Source organism: Periplaneta americana, chromosome 6, assembly GCF_040183065.1.
Source record: "Periplaneta americana isolate PAMFEO1 chromosome 6, P.americana_PAMFEO1_priV1, whole genome shotgun sequence".
Lineage (NCBI taxonomy): Eukaryota > Metazoa > Arthropoda > Insecta > Blattodea > Blattidae > Periplaneta > Periplaneta americana.
The window spans coordinates 92,253,430-92,276,111 of record NC_091122.1 but is presented as its reverse complement, the minus strand read 5'-3'; the positions used below and the strand labels follow the sequence as shown (position 1 = coordinate 92,276,111).

Below are 22,682 nucleotides of genomic sequence, written 5' to 3'. Positions count from 1 at the left end.
TTAAATCCTTTACATTAAACAGAAGTTTATCAAACGAAGTTTTAGACATTCGGAAATAATTTTAAAAATGTGTTATACTCTTTCTTGAGTTGAGGATATAACATAGAAAGTACCATGTACATGTGTTTTACTATTGACTGGATGAACCCACCACTTTAGCACTTGTTTAATGCAAAATAAATAGCTTCTACACCTTTCATGTTCCGACTGCTGACGATGTATCACAGAACATTGCACTCATGTGAACTGGTATTCAACATGCGTTACAATGTTCATCATGTCAACGGTCTTGTGTGCTCAGAGTGATGATCTGTCTGAACACACAGCATGGAGGGGAGTAAGACGATTTGAAGTAGCAGGAGGAGGTAGCAGCAAGCATTTGGGTGTCACAAAACATGACCAAAAGATGCAGCAAACAGATAGAGTAAAAAGATAATCACCACCACCTATGCATCAGGATGATTTGTATTTGTGAATATTGACCAGACAGTACCCTTACAACAATGTCTCTGTACGTCCTCTTGTGGATATGTGTGGCCATCATCTACTGAAAACAGAAGTTTTTGTCTCTCACTGCATGACAAGTTAATGAATAAAAATAACACAATCAGAATGAAACCTTCATATAAGTGTGAAATCAACAAAGTGGTGGAATTATAAGTTGCAGTGTCATCAGTCTGGCTATAAGAATATGGCACACTCATATCATGAAGGTTTTATGATAAGATTCTTGAACATTTTATGATCCTGTACACTGAAAAGGACTCAGATGGTTGACCTCATGCTTCATAAAAACATTATCCAATATTTTAAATGGCTTTCATGTTCACTAGACTTAACTCCTTTGGAATCTGCACATTAGAAGCGTAACAGCTCTTTAAACACTCATTCTGCCACATTAGAAAAGCTGGAGTATGTCTTCACACAGAATCCCAGAGGAACTTTCGGTCAGCCTGATTTTTTTCAATGTTGCTGGGAGTAATTCATTCTTAAATTTTTATTTCTTATGCATATTCTCTTCATTTTCTTTATTATCAGGAATTCCATGGATTTCACGTTTTCTTGTTCGTCCTGAGTTTTGAATTAAAACTTGCTTTAAATGTTCTTCCTGTCGTGTTTATTGTTGTTGTTGTTTTCTAATGCCAGGCGTTTGAAATAAAGTCATTTGACCTCTTGCACTCCAATATTTTTCAAAGATATTATCATGGCCAGCCACTGAAGCACAGATTTTGAGGTGTTCCGAATCCATTTCTTGGTTTGAGTAATCACGTAACAATCACCTTGTAAAGTAAATAATTCCTGACATGGCTGTATGTGGTTATTATCCCAGTATTGAGTTGTATTTTTACAAGACGATTTCAATGTTATGATACCATATTCAATTTTCTCTATAATAATTCCGTGGAAGTGGCAAGAATGCGAAGATGGAATAACTCCTGATTTTTTTAATCGGTTATTTAACAACACTGTGCCAACTACGAGGTTATTTAGCGTCAGTGGAATTGAGGACCGTTTTTGCAAAACTTGCTAACTGAAAAAACTAAATTTTACAGGAGACAAAAAACTGAATGGAGACAAGTAGGTTATAGGTGCAACCATCACACTTTGACACACCACAATGAAGAGAAATAATTCAATTTTACAAAGATAGCTTTAACATCGTGTAGAGACCTGCTTTATATTAACAAATCCACCAAAATCTCACTTTTGCAAATTTTGCAGTTGGCAAGTTTTGCAAAAACGGTCCTCAATTGGTGATAGCAACATGGTATTTGTCAGGACAAGTCTGACGATTAATTGTGGGATAACTTGACATTTCCCTTAGTTTGCGAAAACATCGGAAAAAACCAACTAGGTAATCGGTCCAAGAGGAATTCGAACCCCATCTGAATGTAATCTCAGATCCCCAGTTCCACTCACTACCCCGAGACTACACTGGTGATTCCTACTTCTTCTATGACTCAGTTATTTAATTCCATTTTTATAGCTAATCTTGACATTAAATATTGCAAAGTGAAACCACTCCATTGTAGGAAAACATCCCACAAAGCCATCATATGTCAGCTTATTACAATGTACAAATATTACCAAAGAATCTTTTAAGATTAGACATCTGACAATATCTTCAAACTCAAACACACAACCTAGAATTATGTTTATAGTAGACAGCTGGAAACTAAGGCTTTTGTATTAAGTCAAAGCCTTTAATTTCCATTTCGAAAGAAATTATCGCATTTCTAAACAGATATCAGTTAAAGCAATAATAAGAGATAACCTAAAGCTAGTAAAATTAATTATTTATATAATTATTCAATCTAAAAGAGAAGAATATATTTTTTAATTCCATATAATATTGGCAGTAATCATCCCAACATGACACTGATAATCATAGGACAAAAGGAACTAACAGAGATTTAGTTGGTGCTATCCACCCTTGCCACATATGTTGGATTTTAAGAAGAGCTCTGCCCTTTTCTTAAGACAGTGCGACATACAACTTGTATTACAATCACTAGCACAATACTTAGAGATAAAAAAATTACTAACATACAGGGTGGAAGTGAAATAACCCTGCAGATTTTCAGAGTGAATAGTTATATGTAACAAAAAAGTAATGCCATATTGGTGGAAAGTTCATAGTTTTCTTTAAAAAAAAAAAAAAAATGTTTAACACACTCTTATTCGGCAACTATTGCTAGTAGGATCATGATTTTTGTCCATATAGATAGAAAATCTAGTAAAGAATCATTTATCCCTCTGATGTATTTCAATAGCGTGGGTGGTTTTCGTGTAAATTAAATTAAAAACCACTAATTTCAAGCCACTGAACAATGCGAGCAGATTGCAATGTTGTAGCCAGAGAGGGAGGTGGAAGGCAGTTCATGTAGGCATGTAGGCTGAGTTCGTTGACCTCTTACATCTGTATTACAAGAAGGAAAGGGACTATGCTAGCAGCGAGGTTGCCAGACTACCGAAACTACCAACTTAATTTTCTAATTAACCGTACATTTAATCACAAAACGTAACATAGGTTTTCTATTCCTTTAAATGTACCCTATCGGCCCTTTCAATCTGCAGAATTATTTCACTTCAACCCTGGAGGAAGAGGGAGAAAGTGAGAGGGAAAGGAGAAACAAGGGATGAGAAGGCAGAGGCACAAAGGGAGGAAAAGAGAGATGGAGAGAATAAAGAAAAAGCAAGAAGACAAAAATTTTTAAATTGGACTTCGTATAAAAAGTCTTTTGTGTTACATTTGTCAAAGGATTGAAATATAGCGAGCTTCTTGCAAATAAAATTTGTGTCACATGTACATTTAGCAGATGCATTGACTTGTAGATGCTAAATACGTACAAAAATCTGTTGTTTTCAACAGTTTAGTAGAAAAGAATCTGTACAGGCAGAAAACGTGAAAAAGTACTCCCTTTACTATTATGAATGCAGAATAGGCCTACATATTTCTATAGTGTGCGGTAAAAAGGGCATAAATTATAAATTGCAAGTTTTTAATAGAGCAATACCATTATGATGGGTTGGAAATCTGATGCTCTACAACATTATGGAAAAGGATAGACATAATGCCCTCTATATCATCTGAAGAAATACCGTGCACCACAGATCTTTGTAATATCGCATTACTTTCTCTATAATCTGAATGAAGAAGAGAAAGTACAATTGAAAACAGTGTAAAGAAAAATGATAACAAACACAATACTAAACAACGAAAAATACATGTGACAAAAGGTTTCAAGCACTGACATGGTCAGTAGGAGATTATTATATCACAGACATTAATGTCACTTCCATTCAACAAGATATGACAAAGGCAATCACCTTCTTCTCCCAATTCAACTATTCATTGTCGTCTTGTCGTCATAGTAATAAATGTTGTCGTCACTGTCTTCATCATTCTTGTTATCATCATTATCAAGAGCTGCAATCATATGAATGGAAGTAATTTTAGGACGTAGAAAAAACAAAATGAGCATTTATCTGCATTTTACGATATAACTGCTGAAATACAGATATCTGTTTTTTTCTTTTCCTAATCAAGATCTATTAATATTTAAACATAAGCAATCCGCACAGAAAGTGAATTTAGGTAAAGCATATGTAAGTAATGTTTCAGTCATTCTGGTTTAAACATTTTGATGATTAGCAATATACAGTATACAATTGTATTACTTTCACATCACAGTTTTTACTTCATCATGATAAGCCAAAAGTGGTTATTTTTAAACTCCAACTGTCTGGGCTGTGTTGTCACAAATTTGCATGTTTCAACAGAAATGACTACACTTCCCATATCAGCAGTAATTTATAAATGCAGACATGTTTCCAGCATCCATAGCCATTCTCAATACATTACAGATCTGTATTCCCGACAACAATAATCATTACTTTAATATCTTATACTTTTCGTCATTTAAATGACAGAACAATTTGAGCAGGTTATGCCCTGCTTCTCAGAACTGCTGCACTCTTGATCTGTAACAAACCTATTGAAATTACCTTAAAATATACAGTAAAAAAGCATCCAATTGAGTATTCTATGAGAACAATGTACAGAGGAAAAAATAAAATGTCCTATAGCCTCTATACAATTAATATTTAAGCTCCTGGATTCTTCCTGGGCATGAGCATGGGCAAGGGCATGCTCTTCTCTACTTGTCTGGACAACAAATATAGGGGTGAACGGAATGTGTACCATGTACAAGGGTAGAGAACAGTCGTGGCACCTCGCAATGTCTGAAGTAATGGTACACGTCTCTCGAGGTGAGGGGAGAGGCCCCCTCCAGCAGGTATATGACAGAACAATAGCAAATTGTGCACGAGATCATACTCCTGCCGTGATCATCAACAATTACAGAAGAGAAGCAGAACAGAGGAGTCGTCATGCTGACACGATGTAGGGGGTCTCAAAAACTGTTCCCACGGCACAAACATCGAATACTACCTAAATGCTAAGTGTTGTGGGTTCTATGAATATATTAGGTTCCATGTTCCACCACTCCACTGCACTGCACTACACACCACATCTGAAACATGAAAAATCATTGATCTAAGAATTAAAACCTGAGTTGAGAAATTCACTGAAAGAGTGAGGTCATTCCATGATTTTTTTATTTGTATTTATTTATAATCACTTTAACTCTTATGTCATATTGTGACTATGTAGTTCACTGTTGGGAATGCTTGTTGCTGTTGTATTGTCTATTATTCCGAGATAATTGGGGTCCAATTTGGCATTCGTCTTTATTTAACTACAAAATTAGTTATATTCAGTCGAGGAAAACCACGGAAAAACCTCGACCCAGACTAGTCGATACCAAGGAACAAAATCAGGACCTCCTGAATTCGAGTCCAGTGCATTACCAATGAGCCATCTTGCTCGGTTTCCATGATTTTGTTGTGGTATCTTTTCCCTCCCTGAGGAGGGCCTGAAGGTTTCCAATGCAGCCTAAGGCATATTGTACCAACCTCCTTATTATGGGGATGATTGTTGAAGTCCTCAGACTGCATTTTTGTAAGTATCATGGTTCACTGTTTGGTACCACCTATTGATTCAGAGCTACAACACCCAGGTCTGATGGAATTCACATAGTCACCAAAAATACCCCTCTGTCCCTCTTGGAATTCTGCAGTTCCTCAGATCGATGCATCTGTTTGCAAATCACGTTACTATATCCTGTTGCATCCTGTATTGACCTGAAGATTGCATTATTGTAGATATCATGATTCACTATGGTGCCATCTGTCAATTCAGCCACACAGCACCCACGTCTAACAGTCTGCTATGAAGTCCCCTGGACTCCTGCAGCTTCCTCAGACAAATGCCATCTCTATGCAAATCACAGTACTACATCTCCTGTAACTCTGGTCGACCTGAAGCTATTGAAAGATAATAGATGAAGTTGAAATTAATGAAGGTAAAATGAATAAGGGGTCCAATGCCGAAAATTATCTAGCTATTCTGCTTAAGTTGGTTGAGGAGGAAAACCTCGGAAAAAACCTCAACCAGGATTTGAACCTGGGACAGCTCATTTCATCGCCGGACATGCTAACCGTTACTCCATAGCACTGAACTACTATGGTATCTTATAAATATTTTTATGTAAAAGGTAAAATTCTCGTGATCATACAAAATAATTAATCAATTTTGGAGCACCTGAAAATCATAACTTTATGAAAGTTAAGATAAAATAATTTTACAGTGAATTCCTTTTCATGTAAAAATTATGTACAACAAAATGGAACATTTACAAACAAGAAAAAAATTAATAAAAATTTACCTGCAGAAAACAGTATCAATATATTAATCAGAAATTAAATCACTTGTACACTATTTCTAGAAGAAATAAAAACGTACAAATAAGGACAAAAGAAAAAGAAAAGTAGGAACCAACAAATCTGTAAAAGAAATTAGGAAGAGAAATAACATAAGAGTCAACACATGCCACTAAAGACTGACAATCTGTGTACATGGTATGTTTATCATATTCGAATAGAGTGATGATCTAAACTGCACTTAATAGAGAAAATACTAAGATAAATAAAACGATCATCTAACTGTGTCACATTTGGTAGTGCATTAGTCTGTGTATACTTGAAGGATACCTGTGGTTACTTGATCCGCAGAATTTTCTCATGCAGTGGGTGTTGTGGGAAAGATGATATAGTGCAGAAGATGTACATAGCTTTCTATTCTAATAATAAGATAAAATAACTGGTGCCAACATGTCAACCAAATGTCTAAAGCAAGAATCTCTAGGACAATCTTGAATTACAAACTAACAGGGAGATGAAAACAGAGTCAATGCCACATGAAGAGCTGGGTACATTTTGTAAATTGTAATAGTTCTTGTAGGCCTATAATCTGTCACGATGATGATGATGATAAATAATTATGAAGCAATGGTGTAATAATAGCAGGGGAATGGGAATACTTCCAAATGAAACCTGCTCCAACATAATCTCTGTCCACGACAAATTCCACATGGACTTGGCAGATTTTAACCCAACTCTTTAATGTAGAATGTCCATATTACTTATTTACTTACAAATGGCTTTTAAGGAACCCGTAGGTTCATTGCCACCCTCACATAAGCCCGCCATCAGTCCCTATCCTATGCAAGATTAATCCACTCTCTATCATCGTATCACACCTCCCTCAAATCCATTTTAATATTATCCTCCCATCTACGTCTCGGCCTCCCCAAAGGCATTTTCCCTTCCAGTCTCTCAACTAACACTCTATATATATTTCTGGATTCGCCCATACGTGCTACATGCCCTGCCCATCTTAAATGTCTGGATTTAATGTTCCTAAATATGTCAGGTGAAGAATACAATGCGCGCAGTTCTGCATTGTGTAACTTTCTCCATTCTCCTGTAACTTCAACCCTCTTAGCCCCAAATATTTTCCTAAGAACCCTATTCTCAAACACCCTTAAACTCTGTTCCTCTCTCAAAGTGAGAGTCCAAGTTTTACAACCATATAGAAGAACCGGTAATATAACTCTTTTATAAATTCTAACTTTCAGATTTTTTGACAGCAGACTAGATGACAAAAACTTCTCAACCAAATAATAACAGGCACTTTCCACATTTATTCTGCGTAGAATGTCCGTATTAACCTGTCCAATTGTGTACCAAAGTTCAACAGTAATTATGAAAACAAAAAGAGGTTGAACTAAAGATTTGTATTCAAGTACTGTACTCAAATAAGAAGAAACAATAATCATGCAACGTTTTCCAATTTCAGCCAATGAGCATCAGTGTGTCTCATTCACTGGTCATCTGGCATGTTGTAACATTATTTTCTATAGTACTAATAGAAAACGAAATGGAAAAAGAAAGACTTAAGACTGTGAAATAAATTACAAAGTATGCAAATATTTTGAAGAGCAATTGAACCTATTAATAGCAACAGACAGTACATTTCATAATATTATCAAATGCCAAGAAGTAATGACAGCAGTTTAAAATCAGAAGTGTTCAGAGCATACTCCCTCTCTACTAATATCAAACCAAGAATCAGGCAACTTACCATCACACATTGGGTTGCATTCCACCTATAATATCATTAGATCCACCGGTGGGCGGCATCACACATACAACTATGATGGATATCAATGGAAGCGATATTGCCTTGCTGGTTTGATACTGACATATGTCTTCTTCATGTCGTCCTCTTCCTCCTTCTTTACCTCTGTGAACCTCTCGCCCTTGAGACTGACAATCTTGTTATCACGATACCTAACTAGCTTCTTTGGCTCCTGTAACACATCAACAGAAACAATGAAGTCTGTCTGATCTTGTAACTATTCATGGCAGAGTTTTAAGCACATAACATGAAACACATCGCGAGAGCAATTGAAGTCTACACAGACTATGGTGTCTGTGATATTTACTACTATAAAGCATTTCATGTTTATTATGTTAGGAAAATATTACACTGCGGTTACACAAGACCAAACAATTAACAACTGTAGGAATTTACAGTATATGAATTACTTAACAGTGAAGCTAAAAAAGGCTTAAGCAAGTAGTGAGGGAGCAGAAAGAAAACCTCTACAAGAAAGATAAATAATAATTTTTATATAATAGTATATATATGTTCATAAAAAACTGAGATGTGGACAATTAAGAAAAGTGAAAGAAGATTATGAACCGCAGAAATGAAATATATGACGAAAACCAAAGACCTTACATTTTAAAATCATAAAATAAATTAAAACATTTCAGGTAATTGAACGTGAACTAATTACAAAATGTATATAATACTGTCATACCAATTGGAAAAATCACATTATAAGAATGTATGCTAACTGAATTTCAAAATAAATCCTAAAACAAAATGAAGCCAAATATTTTACCATAACAAACAAAAAATAATGACTTCAAATCATTAAAAATTCCTAGGAAGTTTCAATTACAACTTCATCAATAATAAATTACATACCTACAATATGAGAAGAAATGTCAGACAGAAGTGGAATAGGAGGAGGAGTACGACAAGGATGCCCTTTATCACCTATCCTGTTCAACATCTACATGGAAGATTTAGTGAAGAAATGTTTTCAGAACATGGGAGGGTTGATAGCAGGAGGAAGATGAATAAAGTACATAAGATTTTCTGAGGATATGGCATTGTTAGTAGGATAGGAGACAATACTAAAGGTCATGCTACTGGAGCTAAATAACAGCTGTCAGCAGGATGGGATGAATATAGATGGAAATAAGATGACTATGGTTAACGGAAGAAAACTAAACAAAGTAAACTTGTGAATTCGAAATGAAGCAGTACAACAAGTGGACAGCTTCAAATACTTGGGATGTACTATAAGCTTTTAACAGAAAAAGGAGCTTCTTCTGCGGACTTTTGGAAAAAGAACTAAGGAAGAGACTAGTGAAGTTCTTTGTGTGGAGTGTGGCATTATATGAGGCAGAAACAACATTACGACGAAGTGAAGAGAAACGACTAGAAGGTAAAGGTAGTCCCTTCACATGCCATGAAGACACTTGGAGTAGTTCCATGGCATCTAACTTAAGAATGTATGGAGGATCATTTTTGAAATGATTTCCTGGAATTTGTATGCTATGTTCTAGAATCATCCATTTCCATGGAGGAATTTCGTTCACAACTTGAGTTTTAGCAATGAGTGTGTCTGTGATATAGATTGGTATTTCTTCTTTGTTTATTTTATAGAAATTACACAGGATATTATCTGACAGTTTGAAGAACATCTGAGATCTGGATGAGGCTTGCAATTTTAAATGTATTTTTAGATCCTTTTATAATACATAGTGTCTGATTGGTTGAATGTTACATTCAATTTCTAGGGCAAAAATTGATGTGGTTTTTGGTACTCTTAGGCATAATCTTAAGGCTGAGTTTTGATGAACAGAAATTTTTTGTAGATGAGTTGCTGATGTTTCTCCCCATATTTCACACCCATACGTCAATTTTGATCGTATACAAGCATTATAAAGCAGATGCATTGTCGTGATATCTGATTCCCATTCCTTATTAGCTATTATCTTCAAGAGATTTAATCGTGCAAAGCAACACTGGTTAATGTGTTTTCTATAAAAGTTTTTCATAAAAAATTAATCCTAGGATCTCAGGAGTTGGATTGTACTGAATTTCTTGATTATTCAAATAAATGTGAGATTTATAGTTTTTTAAGCTATATCTTCTTGTGAAGACAATACATTCAGTTTCTGATTGTGAGATAGATATATTCCATTTGGATTTCTTGTTAATGATTTCGTTTAAATGTAGGTTATGATTAAATTGTAATGTTGTCAAATGGATTGTAACTATGTAATATATTTTCTTTGTGCTTTGGTATTTCTAAATTTTCTTTCAATTTTATTACTGATTGTATGAATCCAATTTTAGTTTTCACAGTGTGTTTAGATTTTCTGTATGTGTCCATTTTTCAGAGTTCTGAAGTCTTATTAACTTTACATAAGTGCTTGTTTTTCAAGTTCGAACAACAGTGGTTTGTTCGATGTAATGATTTGTAGAGCTTCAATTGGAGTGGCTTTGATTGTCCCAGTTATTAGCCTCATAGCTTAATTTTGTGTTTGTTCGAGGCACTCTTTGTCGGTTTTGGAGGCTGTTATCACCACAACAGGTTTTATGTATGTATTGCACGTTGTGTTTAGTGTTCTGAAGCTACCCCATTCTGTTCCTGCCAGTCTCTTCAACAGTTTAAATCTTTTTGTTGCTTTCTCATTTATGTGTTCTATATGATTTCTTCAGGATAATCGTTTGTCAAAGACTACACCTAAACATTCTGCATTTTCTGTTCTTTGCTATTTAATCTTCTTAACCAAGGAGAAGGGTTGGAAGGTAGTTTTTCATTATTTACCATCATTAAATTACGTTTGCACCATGAATGAAGTTTTTCCAATGCTGTCTGGGCAGTTGCTTCCAGAGTGTTTTTATTTTGTATGATGGTTGTGAGTGCCAGATGACTAGGTTGACAGCAAAGAGAGCAGTTTTAACCCCTAAACTTTTCAGTTCATTTAGATTGTTAATATATATGTTAAACAGTGTTGTGCTTAACACTGCTTCTTGGGGAACTCCTAAATGAGTTTGCTACTGAAAAGGTTGGCAGGAGCAAAATGGGGCAGCTGTCAAGATGCTATGAACAAGATCCACAAGATATATATCAAACAAACCTGTGATCATAATACAGTAGTGAAGCTACAGTAAAGGTCAACAACAACCATCACAACAAAGTGAAAATAGCACAAAATAAGGCACTCTGAATCATTCATTACTGAAGGAATCAAAACTACTCCCATACAAGTACTTCTCCCTATTAAAGAAGAAATTATACAACATGCTGCCAATACATATCTTCAAGTAGTAGTCTAAGAGACAGAAATTTATTGAAAATCTACACATATCTAACACTAAAATCTCAACAAGAACCAGTAAATAAAATCAAGAAAATACCTTCAAGAACTAAACATTTCTACAGAACTGAAAAAAAAATAAATAAATAAAATAAAACCAATAAATTCTTTAAATTGCACTCAATATAATATCGAACTCAACTTTTGTGATAATGTCAATAAGAAAGAAGCTTTTCCAGAAAAATTAAAATAACTTTCCATGGAAATTATAGAAAGTAGGTAGTACTCTCAGATGAATAGCTCCATATATATAAGGATGGATCCCTAATGGATGAAAATGAGGGGGCTGGAGTTGGAGTTTAGAGTGAGTTGTTCAATAATTACGTACCAGTTGAAAGAAATAAAACTGCCTTTGAAGGAGAATTACTTACAATTCTGTTGTTACACAATTGATTATCAGATCTAAGCAATTTAGAAAAGCTGTTATACTGATCGATTCCAAAGCTGCAATAGAAGCCATCACATTCAACAAAACACCCCATTCAACAACACTCAAAGAAATAAGAACAGTAGTACATCAGTTATCAAAATTGGGTAAAATAATAACTCTTCAATGGATACCTTCTCATGGCAATGATCAAGCAGATATTTGGCAAAAAGAAGAGCTAAAATAAATTTCAAAACTACAAAATCCAGCAAACGAGCTAAAAAATATCATGAAACAGAGAGAAAAACAGAAGTATCAGAAAATCACATCAGAAAACAAAAAATTGAAAAAATCCATGAAGAATTCAAATTAAATAGAAGAAGCCACGTACAGAAGCAGTTGCATTATTCTGTTTGGCAACAGGTCACGACTGCTTAGCAGAATATCTGCACCAAATCAGTACCATCAACTCACCAGGGGTCTATTTCACAAAGGTATAGTGTTGTACATTACAAGTAAATTCTCTAGTAAATAGTAAAAATACTAAAGTTTCTGTTCCACAAAAGACTTTTCTATAGTAGTACTTTGCCACTGCATACTTACAAATTACCAATGAAGTTTCATGACCGTGTTCCACAAAAGTACTAGTATTTGTAACTTACTGGTGAATTGTATATTCTCTACCAATGAAAGGAGATTAATATATACATGTACTAATGTGATTTAAATATATTTCATAATATTATGATTTATTTTGATAAATATGTGCTATAAAATATCTTTTCTTCCTTCTATTTCCTTCAAAAGAAACAAGTTCATCTCCTTTGACACCATTTCAATAATTTTGCAGTGTTTGTAATTTCGTAACAATTAAGTTTGGAGGTAAAGACAGTTATTAGCGGCATCTATTTGCTAATATGAAAACTATCAAGGAGCATTATGCGAGGATCGCGGAAGAACATGATTATAAAAATAAGTAAATTTTCCATTATTGAAGAAGTAAACTAAAATAAATAACACTGAAGGGTTACGAAATTCATAGAATCTACGAATCTTTGCTGTATAACCTATCTTAAAATACATTACAATTAAAGAAACAAACATAACCTAATTTGATGAATGAAATATGAAGATAACTAGCTGCTTCATGTTGTGACGTAGTATGTTTATTGATATGACGTCACTAGTAACGATTCATTGGTAATGTACAATACACTTTAATTCTTTCGTGGAACAGAAAGATACAACACCATACTTTATAACATCTTTCATCAGTAATTTTAATGTACAATACTATACCTTTGCGGAATAGGCTCCTGGATGCATATTATGCAATAGTCAGGACGCAATGAATGAGCAACATCCCTTAAAATGCAGACAGCTTGATCCAAAAAATTAGAAGAAAAACAAGATCTTACACCTCTACTGAGATGCCACGTTCCTGATGGGCTATATGACCCAATAGGAGGACCATTGGAAGGAGAAAAGAAATGAGTGATGTTATTATTATTGTTATTATTTAGTCAACTGTCTGAAGACAGGTTGGAACTGTGGCTTATTTTCTCTATCATTTAAAAGATGTACTTAAATGAACTGATTTACTACGCACCAGAAGTAAAAGAAGAAACTTTCGTTTTCTGGATTGTACACAAAGAGACACTTTTTATACTCCCCAAAAGTGAGATATTTGACTTCATTTATAAGTTATACAGTTTAATTAATGTTGTAAAAATTCTCAGGATAAAGTTCTTTGTTTATTGTATTCACCTCAAATATTACTTTCCTTTATGCAGAAATCTAAGCCTTCCTTTGAAATATTAATGAACTCAATGGCTCATGTCAAAGATTTACAGAATGTAAAAGAACACTGTTCCTGAATGAGAAGTCTCCAGGTAAAATATGCCAGCCATTTCTCACTGAAGTCAAAATTACATTCTGAAAATAGCATAATGGGTCTGTGTGAGTGGTTTAGTCCGTGCGGATTTGTACTCGTAGAAGTAGTAGAAATATTTTATTTAAGAACACTTTCAATTGTAGAAGTTATTCAGCATTAAAATTCAATGCGGGCGAAAAATGGCTGACATATTTTGCCTGGAGCCCTCTATCTGAGACAGGATTCTTTAACGTGCCATAAATATCATGAGGATTTTATCCATTATCCTTGGCCAGGGCTGAACCTTTAAACCTTGGATCCAGTGACTAGGACCGTACCTATGAGACCAATGAGGACAACATGTGAAATTGTTCAGTTTTCATCTATAATACAGAATGATTCATATAAAACTCATGCTTTCTTTTATTCATTCAAAGAACAGAAACATATTGCAACGTTTCACTTTCCTTTCAAATTACGCAAGAAGTCTTGGAGCTTGTGTCATACGGGAGCTTTAGGAGTGTGTCACAAAATGACACAGCAATTTTGCAACTTGCAACTGTCTGCTCGTTCATCGTCGTTTCACGCACCATAGCAATCTACTCAATGTCCTTGTCATTGAAGATACAGTACACACTACAACAGCTGTTCTTCATAAAAAACAACTGGATAACAAACTCGGTCATAGCAACACAAAGAGAGGTGTTCGTGACTGGAACATAAAACTGGTGCTGGTGCACAAGTTTGAAACAACTGGACATCTTGTGAGTTAAACCAGCAAGCATTGTTCGTCTACACTGCCTGTGGTTACTGTGGACATTCGGAAGTAAATACAGCAGTCACACCATAAGTTTTTAAGATGTCACAGGAGAGGAGGGTATTTGTACTTGAGAAGAGATGCAAAGAAGATTAATCTAAAGACATATAGATGACAGCTATTAATGAACTGCTGGAGCCAGATAAGGCTAAAAGAGTGAAGTTGATTAGAATTGAGTTTATTGCTAGTAAAAGAATGTGTACAACTATAAACAGAAATCACTTCTGAAAGATTAAAAACTCATATAATATTGTGGTTGGTTCCAGGCGATCACTGTTCAAAATCCTGGCAAACTGTCCATTACATGGTTCACAAATGAGGCATGGTTTCACTTGTGTAGTTACATCAACTCACAGAACACACGCATTTGGGTTGCACAATATCTGCATGCTATTCATGAAGCATCTATGCATCCTCTAAAAGTCGGAGTTTGGTCCGCAATATCAGCAGAGAGAATAATGGGTCCAATTTTTTGACAGAACAGGGAACACACAACATAGTACCGACACATTTTCATGGAATTTGTTGAGCAACTGAATGATATTTGAGCTGCATCAAGAGTAATTTCAGCAGGATGGTGCCTCTTGCCATACATCACATGAGTTCATAAAGCTGATCCAGAGATGCTTTGATAACTGCATCATCTCCAGGAACCCACAGGAAAAAATCTTTGCTATACATCCTTGAATTTTTAACAATTTGAAGGAAATCGATATACTAACAACAGAATGCTCCAGTGAACACCAGGGACATGGAACAACGTGTTCAACTGTGCCTTGAGGTGGAGGGAGGTATTTTCAGTACTTAAGGTAAAGGCAAAGTAATCTCCCAGAGACACTACATTTAAGACACAATACAACATTACTAACACCATTCTTGTTAAAATAAACATATAATGAAAAGTATGGGTTTTATGCTATTATGTTATTTAATTATTATTTTTTATCAGATGCTGACTGTTCACTTGCCAGCATTTCTAACAATTCATATTCAATTATAGCAGGAATTCAAGGGTTGGAAATGGAAGCCCTATATACTTACAAATGGCTTTTAGACAACCCAGAGGTTCATTACTGCCCTCACATAAGCCCACCTTCAGTCCCTATCCTAAGCAAGATTAATCCAGTCTCTACCATCACATCCCAACTTCCTCAAATCCATTTTAAAATTATCCTCCCATCTATGTCTTGGCCTCCCCAAAGATCTTTTTCCTTCCTGTCTCCCAACTAACACTCTACAGGATGAACCATAAGTAATGTCGTTAATTTCAGGGGGTTATTCTTTGAGATATTCCAAACAAAAAAGCTTAATACAAATTTGATCGTTTTTGCTTCCTTTTCGAGACAAAAATTGGTTTATTTCACAGTGTGTTTTGGGAAGGAAAGCTATTGATTTAATTCCCAATATGCTCAGTCAATTTAAAGAGTAGTGTGTTATGATAATAAATTATTAAAAGAATTTCAGTTTTGGCCTTTAAATATGCCAGAAATTTGAAACCGAACATATGCAACATTTTAAAATTCTTTATCAGAGTGAAAAGTTACATTTGTTCGGATCAAATTTCTGCACATTTGAAGGACAAAACTAAAATTCTTTCAATAATTTATTATCATAACATCGTATTATCTACTAAACTGACCGAGGATATTGGGGATTAAATGAACTTATTTTAAATTTTTGTTGGTTATTTAACGACGCTGTATCAACTACTAGGTTATTTAGCGTCGATGAGATTAGTGATAACGAGATTATATTTGGCGAGATGAGGCCGAGGATTCGCCACAGATTACCTTGCATTCACATTACGGTTGGGAAAAACCACGGAAAAAAAACCAACCAGGTAATCAGCCCAAGCGGGGATCGAACCTGCGCCTTAACGATTAAATGAATGACATTTCCAAAACGTGCTATGAAATGTTTCATATAAAACAATTATTATCTCGAAAAAGAAGCAAAAGCGAGCAAAATTATATTAAACTTTTTTGTTTGAAATATCTCAAAGAATAACCTCCTAAAATTAAAGACATTACGGTTCACCTTGTATATGCATTTCTAGCTCCACCCACACATGCTACAAGCCCTACCCAACTCAAATGTCTGGAATTAATGTTCCCAATTATGTCATCTGAAGAATACAATGTGTGCAATTCTGTGTTGTGTAACTATCTTCATTCTCCTGTAACTTCATCCCAAATACTTTTCTAAGCCCTACATCCTTCGAGAAAATCAATTTTACATTAGCTTTGTCTAATGTTAATAGCTACTTACCGACTTCGGGCCCACAGGACGGTGTTCCCTAACATCGTCGTCCTTATCTACATAACTGTACCGAGCAATGATTCGAGACTTCAACTCTTGGTCATCCACCACTGCCTTCTGTCGCTGCGACATTGGCTGCAACACAAGTACAAACTTATTATAATTCACTTCATTCACTTGTTCTTACATACCTACAACTTCTTTTATGTTCCTAAATTATTTACTTTTTCATAATGTAAAACACTTATTTATATTACCAGTGCTAAAAATGTCATTTTATTTTGTGAGCTAGGATGTTTGCGAAATAAAATCATTTTTTAACATGTGTGTGAACACTATTTTTTTAGACACCCGTTTGACCGAGCTGGCATAAACAATACCTCCGAAATCTCCAATGCTGTATTCCCCCTCATTGTACTAGTGATGCTTTACCACATTAAAAGCAGGTGGTGATGTAACTCAGTGGTAGGACATTTGACAGCAGATTGAGAGGTCCCCAGTTCAAAACCTGATACCCTCCAATTCTTATAGTTATACAGAGTGTAAAAAATATATGTTACAAGGCTCTGTAGTATGTAGATGGATACCATGTGATTATATTTTGTTAATAAACCCATGTCCAGAAACGCTTTGTTTACGTGCTAGTGTCTCTGAAATGTGGAGGACATAGGCAGTTCGAATCACAAAAGCTAGGAAAGAAATTAAAAAGACAATTGAAATAATGTAAGTAAACAGCATTTTAATCAACTACAGAAGATACTCCAAATGGCTGCCACCAACTTCAATACATTTTGTGTGTCGCCTGGTTATGTTATGTCGAACTCTTGGAAAGATTCCCGGCATATCTCGGATGAATCCAGCTGCTACTTGAATTCGTGCCACAAGATCTTGTTGTGCCTCCTAAGAAGTTTCGTAACCCCCAGAAAAAGAAATCCAATAGTGTCAGGTCAGGTGAGCGAGAAGGCCAGGCTATTGGGCCTCCATGTCCAATCCATCTGTTGCCAAGGGTGTCATTCAAGTGGCCACGTACCTCATGACCAAAGTGTGCTGAAGTGCCATCATGCTGGAACCACATCGCAGAGTCTAATGGTTTGCTTACCTACAGTCATCTGGAGATGGGTGCAATTTCAATTGTCTTTTTTACTTCATTCCTAGCTTTTATGATCCGTACTGCCTATGTCCTCCTTCACATTTCAGATATGCTAGCACGTAAGCAAAGCATTTCTGGACATGGGTTTATTAACAAAATATGATCACATGATACCATTCCACCTACTACTGAGCCTTAAAAACACATTTTTTTTTACATCCTGTATTTAACTCGTTTCATCTAGTTATTAATAAAATAGTTATTGAAGCAATTTAATTAATTTGTTTACATTCCTTAAAAAAAAAAAAAACAGTCATTTTTAAAAGAAGGCTGACAATGTTTGAACTCAGTTGCAATTGCTGACGTTGTGACATTTGGTGAGAAACAATTGACATTCAGTGCAAACAGTTGAAAGTCAGTGTTAAAGGTACTTTTTGCATGCTACTTTATAACAGTAAATTTTTAACAGTTTCCTACCGTTAAAATATCTACATTTAGGAATGGCTGCCTAAAAATAGTATTATGAGATTACCACATTGTAGCCATCCTTAGTACACTGTTTAGTACTTAATATGCTTCTAAATCTAAGCAGTACAAATTTAAACCTTGTTGAGAGCAAGGCGGAAAAATAATTAAGAGCAGCTTCTATCAGATGTACAGTTTCCCAAAAAAGGAATGAGATGATGGAATTATTCTTAAGTCTCAGATGCAAGATACTGTGCATGATCAGAGATTAGAGCATTGATACACAAGATAACGAATATTTGAGTTACTTAAATTCAGGCTATTTGGTTTGCTGCATCGTTCCGAAATTCACTTCAAAAACTGCAAAAAATACGTTAATATGACGTAAATAATAGGTAAATATGTACATAAATCATGTAGTTAATAGACATTTGAACCTTCATGACTAGTTGAACACTCCGCGCAGAAATGAAAGCTTTTGTGTTGTCTCAATAGCTCAGATGCTAAGTCTTTGCATATTGTGCAAAAGAGAGCGAGTTCGATTCTTAGTCTATACCAATGATTTTTTTTTTTTGTTTGAATAACATTAAAATAGAGTTTTACAGAGTCCTAAGATTAAGTGTTAATGATCACAGACAATACAAAATTACAGATTATAATATTATAAACATTAATCTAATGAATGCATGTTTATCGTGTATATATATATATATATATATGTTGTTGTTGTTTTCTAATGCCAGGCGTTTGACAATAAAGTCATTTGACCTCTTGCACTCCAATATTTTTCAAAGATATTATCATGACCAGCCACTGAAGCACAGATTTTGAGGTGTTCCGAATCCATTTCTTGGTTTGAGTTGCACAATGGACAGTTAGGGGACTGATATATTCCAATTCTATGCAGGTGTTTGGCCAAACAATCATGGCCTGTTGCCAATCTAAATGCAGCTACAGACGATTTTCGTGGTAAATCGGGAATTAACTGTGGATTTTGATGCAGAGAGTTCCATTTTTTCCCATGGGATTGTGTTATCAAATTTTGTTTGTTGAAGTCTAAGTATGTAGATTCAATAAATCTTTTCACAGAGTAACACGTAGATTTAGTAACAGGTCTGTAAGTAGCAGTGCTGCCCTTCTTTGCTAAAGCATCCGCATTCTCGTTTCCCAGGATTCCACAATGGGATGGTATCCATTGGAATACAATTCTTTTATTGAGTGATATTAATTGAGAGAGCATTTTAGTTATTTCTGCTGTTTGAGATGAAGGTGTGTGCTTAGAGACGATTGATAGAATAGCCGCTTTGGAGTCTGACAATATAACTGCATTTTTAAATTTACTGATGTGGTATAGAAGATTCCTGAGACTTTCACTTATTGCAATGATTTCTCCATCAAAACTTGTTGTTCCATACCCAAGAGATCTATAAAGTGAGAAGAGACAGCACGTAACACCTGCACCGGCACCTTGTTGTCTGGAGATCAAGGATCCGTCAATGTATAAATGAAGCCAGTTTTGTGGAGGGTATCTAATATTAATTGTCTCTAAAGACAATTGTTTTAGTATTTCAGTGTTTACTTCTGATTTCAGTATTTCTTCTGTTAAATTTAGATTATATTCCATATTTAATAGAGTTAAAGGGTTTGGTTTAATTTGTAGGTTTTCTTTTAAATTCGGGATATTGATTTTCTGTTTTAATTCTTGAACAATGGATATGAAACTTTTTTGAGTTTTCAATCTACAGAGAGGACTGTATGAATGCCAATTGTTTCCTGGTAATCTAATAAGTTTTTCATATTGAATCAGTGCTTTTTCTTCTATTGTCATTTTGATGCTGTTAATATTAGTGAGGAATCTCATAGAATCTATTGGAGTTGTTTTGATTCCACCAGTAATGAGTCTGAGAGCTTGGTTTTGAACATATTCTATGTCGTTTATGAAAGGTGAAGTAATTAAAATTTCTCCGCAGTATGTCAGGACTGGCTGTATAAACATTTTGTATGTAGTGTTCAAAGTATTCCTAGAGCATCCCCATTTCTTTCCTGCTAGTCTTTTTAGAAGGGAGAATCTTTTACGAGCTTTTTCAGAAATATATTTCAAATGGTTGCTCCATGTTAACTAACTATCGAAAATAACTCCAAGATATTTGGATTCGTAAGTCCTAGGAAGGTGTTGGCCATTGTATTGGATATTGAATTCTCTTTCTTTTTTACCAAGTGAAAATATTTGGTAGTTACTTTTGCTATATATATACAGGACATATACAGAGTGATTCACGAGGAAAGGTAAAAAATTTAGGATATGTTATCTTTGGCCATTTTGAGTGAAAAAGGTCCATTTTCGAACGATGGCAGAGCTAGATGCATTTTTTTTTTGTAAAATGTCTCACCCCAATGTGACTCAGACGTTACCATATACTGCTGACGTGAGACAAGGACACTGATCGCAATGAATGATGTAACATTGGAATCAACATTGTGAGCGATGTGGAGAGAAATTCATTCACCACACAAACCGGGCGGTGGGGCATTACAAATGTCCAATCGCCTACCCTTGTCTGATGTAATGACACAGAACCCGCACATAATACAAACACAGTATCACATCATTTCACAACAGTTCAGTCAGCTTACCTACAATACAGTAGTTATACAGGTACAGTTATCGGAAGTGTTAAGTTGTGTTTTTCAAGATGCCTTATAAATTTTCGACTGCAGAATATGCCGATATTGTGTATGTTTATGATTTGTGCGATGAAAGTTCCTTGCGTGCTGTCGCTGAATATGAATGATGCTTTCCAAACAGAAGGGTACCAGATCAAAGCGTATTTACTGTCTTTGGGGTTGGATGACAGACTTGCTATACCAAGGGAAGGTGGAAACGAGCAATGCACTAATCGACCATATTTTGGATGCTGCACACCGCATAAAGAAGCAATTCTCCTGAGCGACGAGCGCGATTCACGCTCGAGTGCAACAGTGCATTGAAGCAGAAGGAGATACCTTAGACCCCGAAACATCAACCCCAATAACTAGAACATTAGATTATGTGAACATAAACTTTAAATTTGTCCGTTATCTGTCTCTAAATGCGAGTTAGTACAATGGAATCTCAGAAACTTTTGTGAAATCAAAGAGTCATATCTCCATAACCGTTCGGAAACAAACTCATATTCATATGAACTTTTTGACTCAGAATGACTTCAGAATTCACATCCTAAATTTTTTACCTCTCCTCGTGAATCATCCTGTATATATAGTGTAAATGCATATATATTAAAAACATTAAGAAATTGATTTTAAATAGTTAAATTTCAATATTAACTGTATCAGCCACCGAGACAAGATGGAGAGACAGACATTCATCCAGTTTTTTTAGTCTCATTGCAGACAGGTTACCATTAAAATCCTGACAAAGAACATTATAGCCCGGGCATTTAGGAACATGTTCCAAGAGGGGAAACATGCAAGTGAGAGAAGGCTTTAAATCAAGCTTTTTCATTTCATTTACTTTATTCTATAGATCTTACATTAGCATTGAAGTTTTAAGACGTGGAATAAGTCGCAATTTTTTAAGATTACAATTGTACAAATTTTTGTACTATATAGATGAGGAGGCGAGATATGGCATATGAGCTGTGTGTCAGGGGAAAGAATGAGATATCAGAAAGAGAGTTTGTTTCATGATGGTTAATATTATACAAATTTACTGACATGAAAGTTCATCTATCTTCCCCCTCTTTATCCACTGGAGATAAAGTCACGGCACATGATATGGTCAAAGGACAGGTCTTGCCTCCTCTAATATAGTATAGCTCACCTCAAAATTAGTTACATGGCGCATGGTAGAAAATATCCAGAGTGAATCTGTGATCGGTCAGATTGCCGTACAGCAACTTAAGACGCCGGTTTGAGGACAACATTATCTACCATGTGAAACAATAGTCACTTGCCAAAGGCGAAAAACATTATTATTTAAAATAACAATCGTAGGAGCATGATAAAAACAAGGGCAGCGACAAGAACAAAGACAAGGACGACGACAAGGATCACAACATGAGCTGCGACAAGCACCAGAATAAAGATCATGTTAAGGACCATGAAATGAACCACAATAAGAATCACGATAATGAACTAGACCACGATAACGATCCTGACAAAGAAACTAAGGACCATGATAAGGAGCACAATAAAGACAACAATCGTCGCGATAAGACCATGACAAAGACAAGGATCACAGTACAGACCACAACAAAGACAACAAGGATCAGCATAAGGGACCTGACAAAGATTTCAAAGACCACAATAAGGACTATGACAAGGTCAACGACAAGAACCATGATAGGTCTAAGTACCACGGTCCTTGTCGTGGTCCTTG

General features: G+C 35.3%; 1 protein-coding gene across 2 annotated transcripts in view; it reads right to left on the bottom strand.

The window, feature by feature from the left end:
- Positions 1-3,793: 3,793 nt before the first annotated feature.
- LOC138701499 (CUE domain-containing protein 2) overlaps positions 3,794-22,682 on the bottom strand; it is a 58,752-nt gene continuing 39,863 nt past the window's right edge. The window contains exons 6-8 of one of the 2 annotated variants that reach the window (XM_069828450.1): positions 16,759-16,884; positions 8,048-8,276; positions 3,794-3,931 (exon numbers count right to left, since the gene is read on the bottom strand). In XM_069828450.1, coding sequence (XP_069684551.1) covers positions 8,130-8,276; positions 16,759-16,884 — 273 coding nt within the window. In that variant the 3' untranslated portion in view covers positions 3,794-3,931; positions 8,048-8,129. Of the gene's footprint in view, positions 5,037-8,047; positions 8,277-16,758; positions 16,885-22,682 lie in introns of both variants that reach the window. The other variant, XM_069828449.1, reaches the window with a different exon arrangement.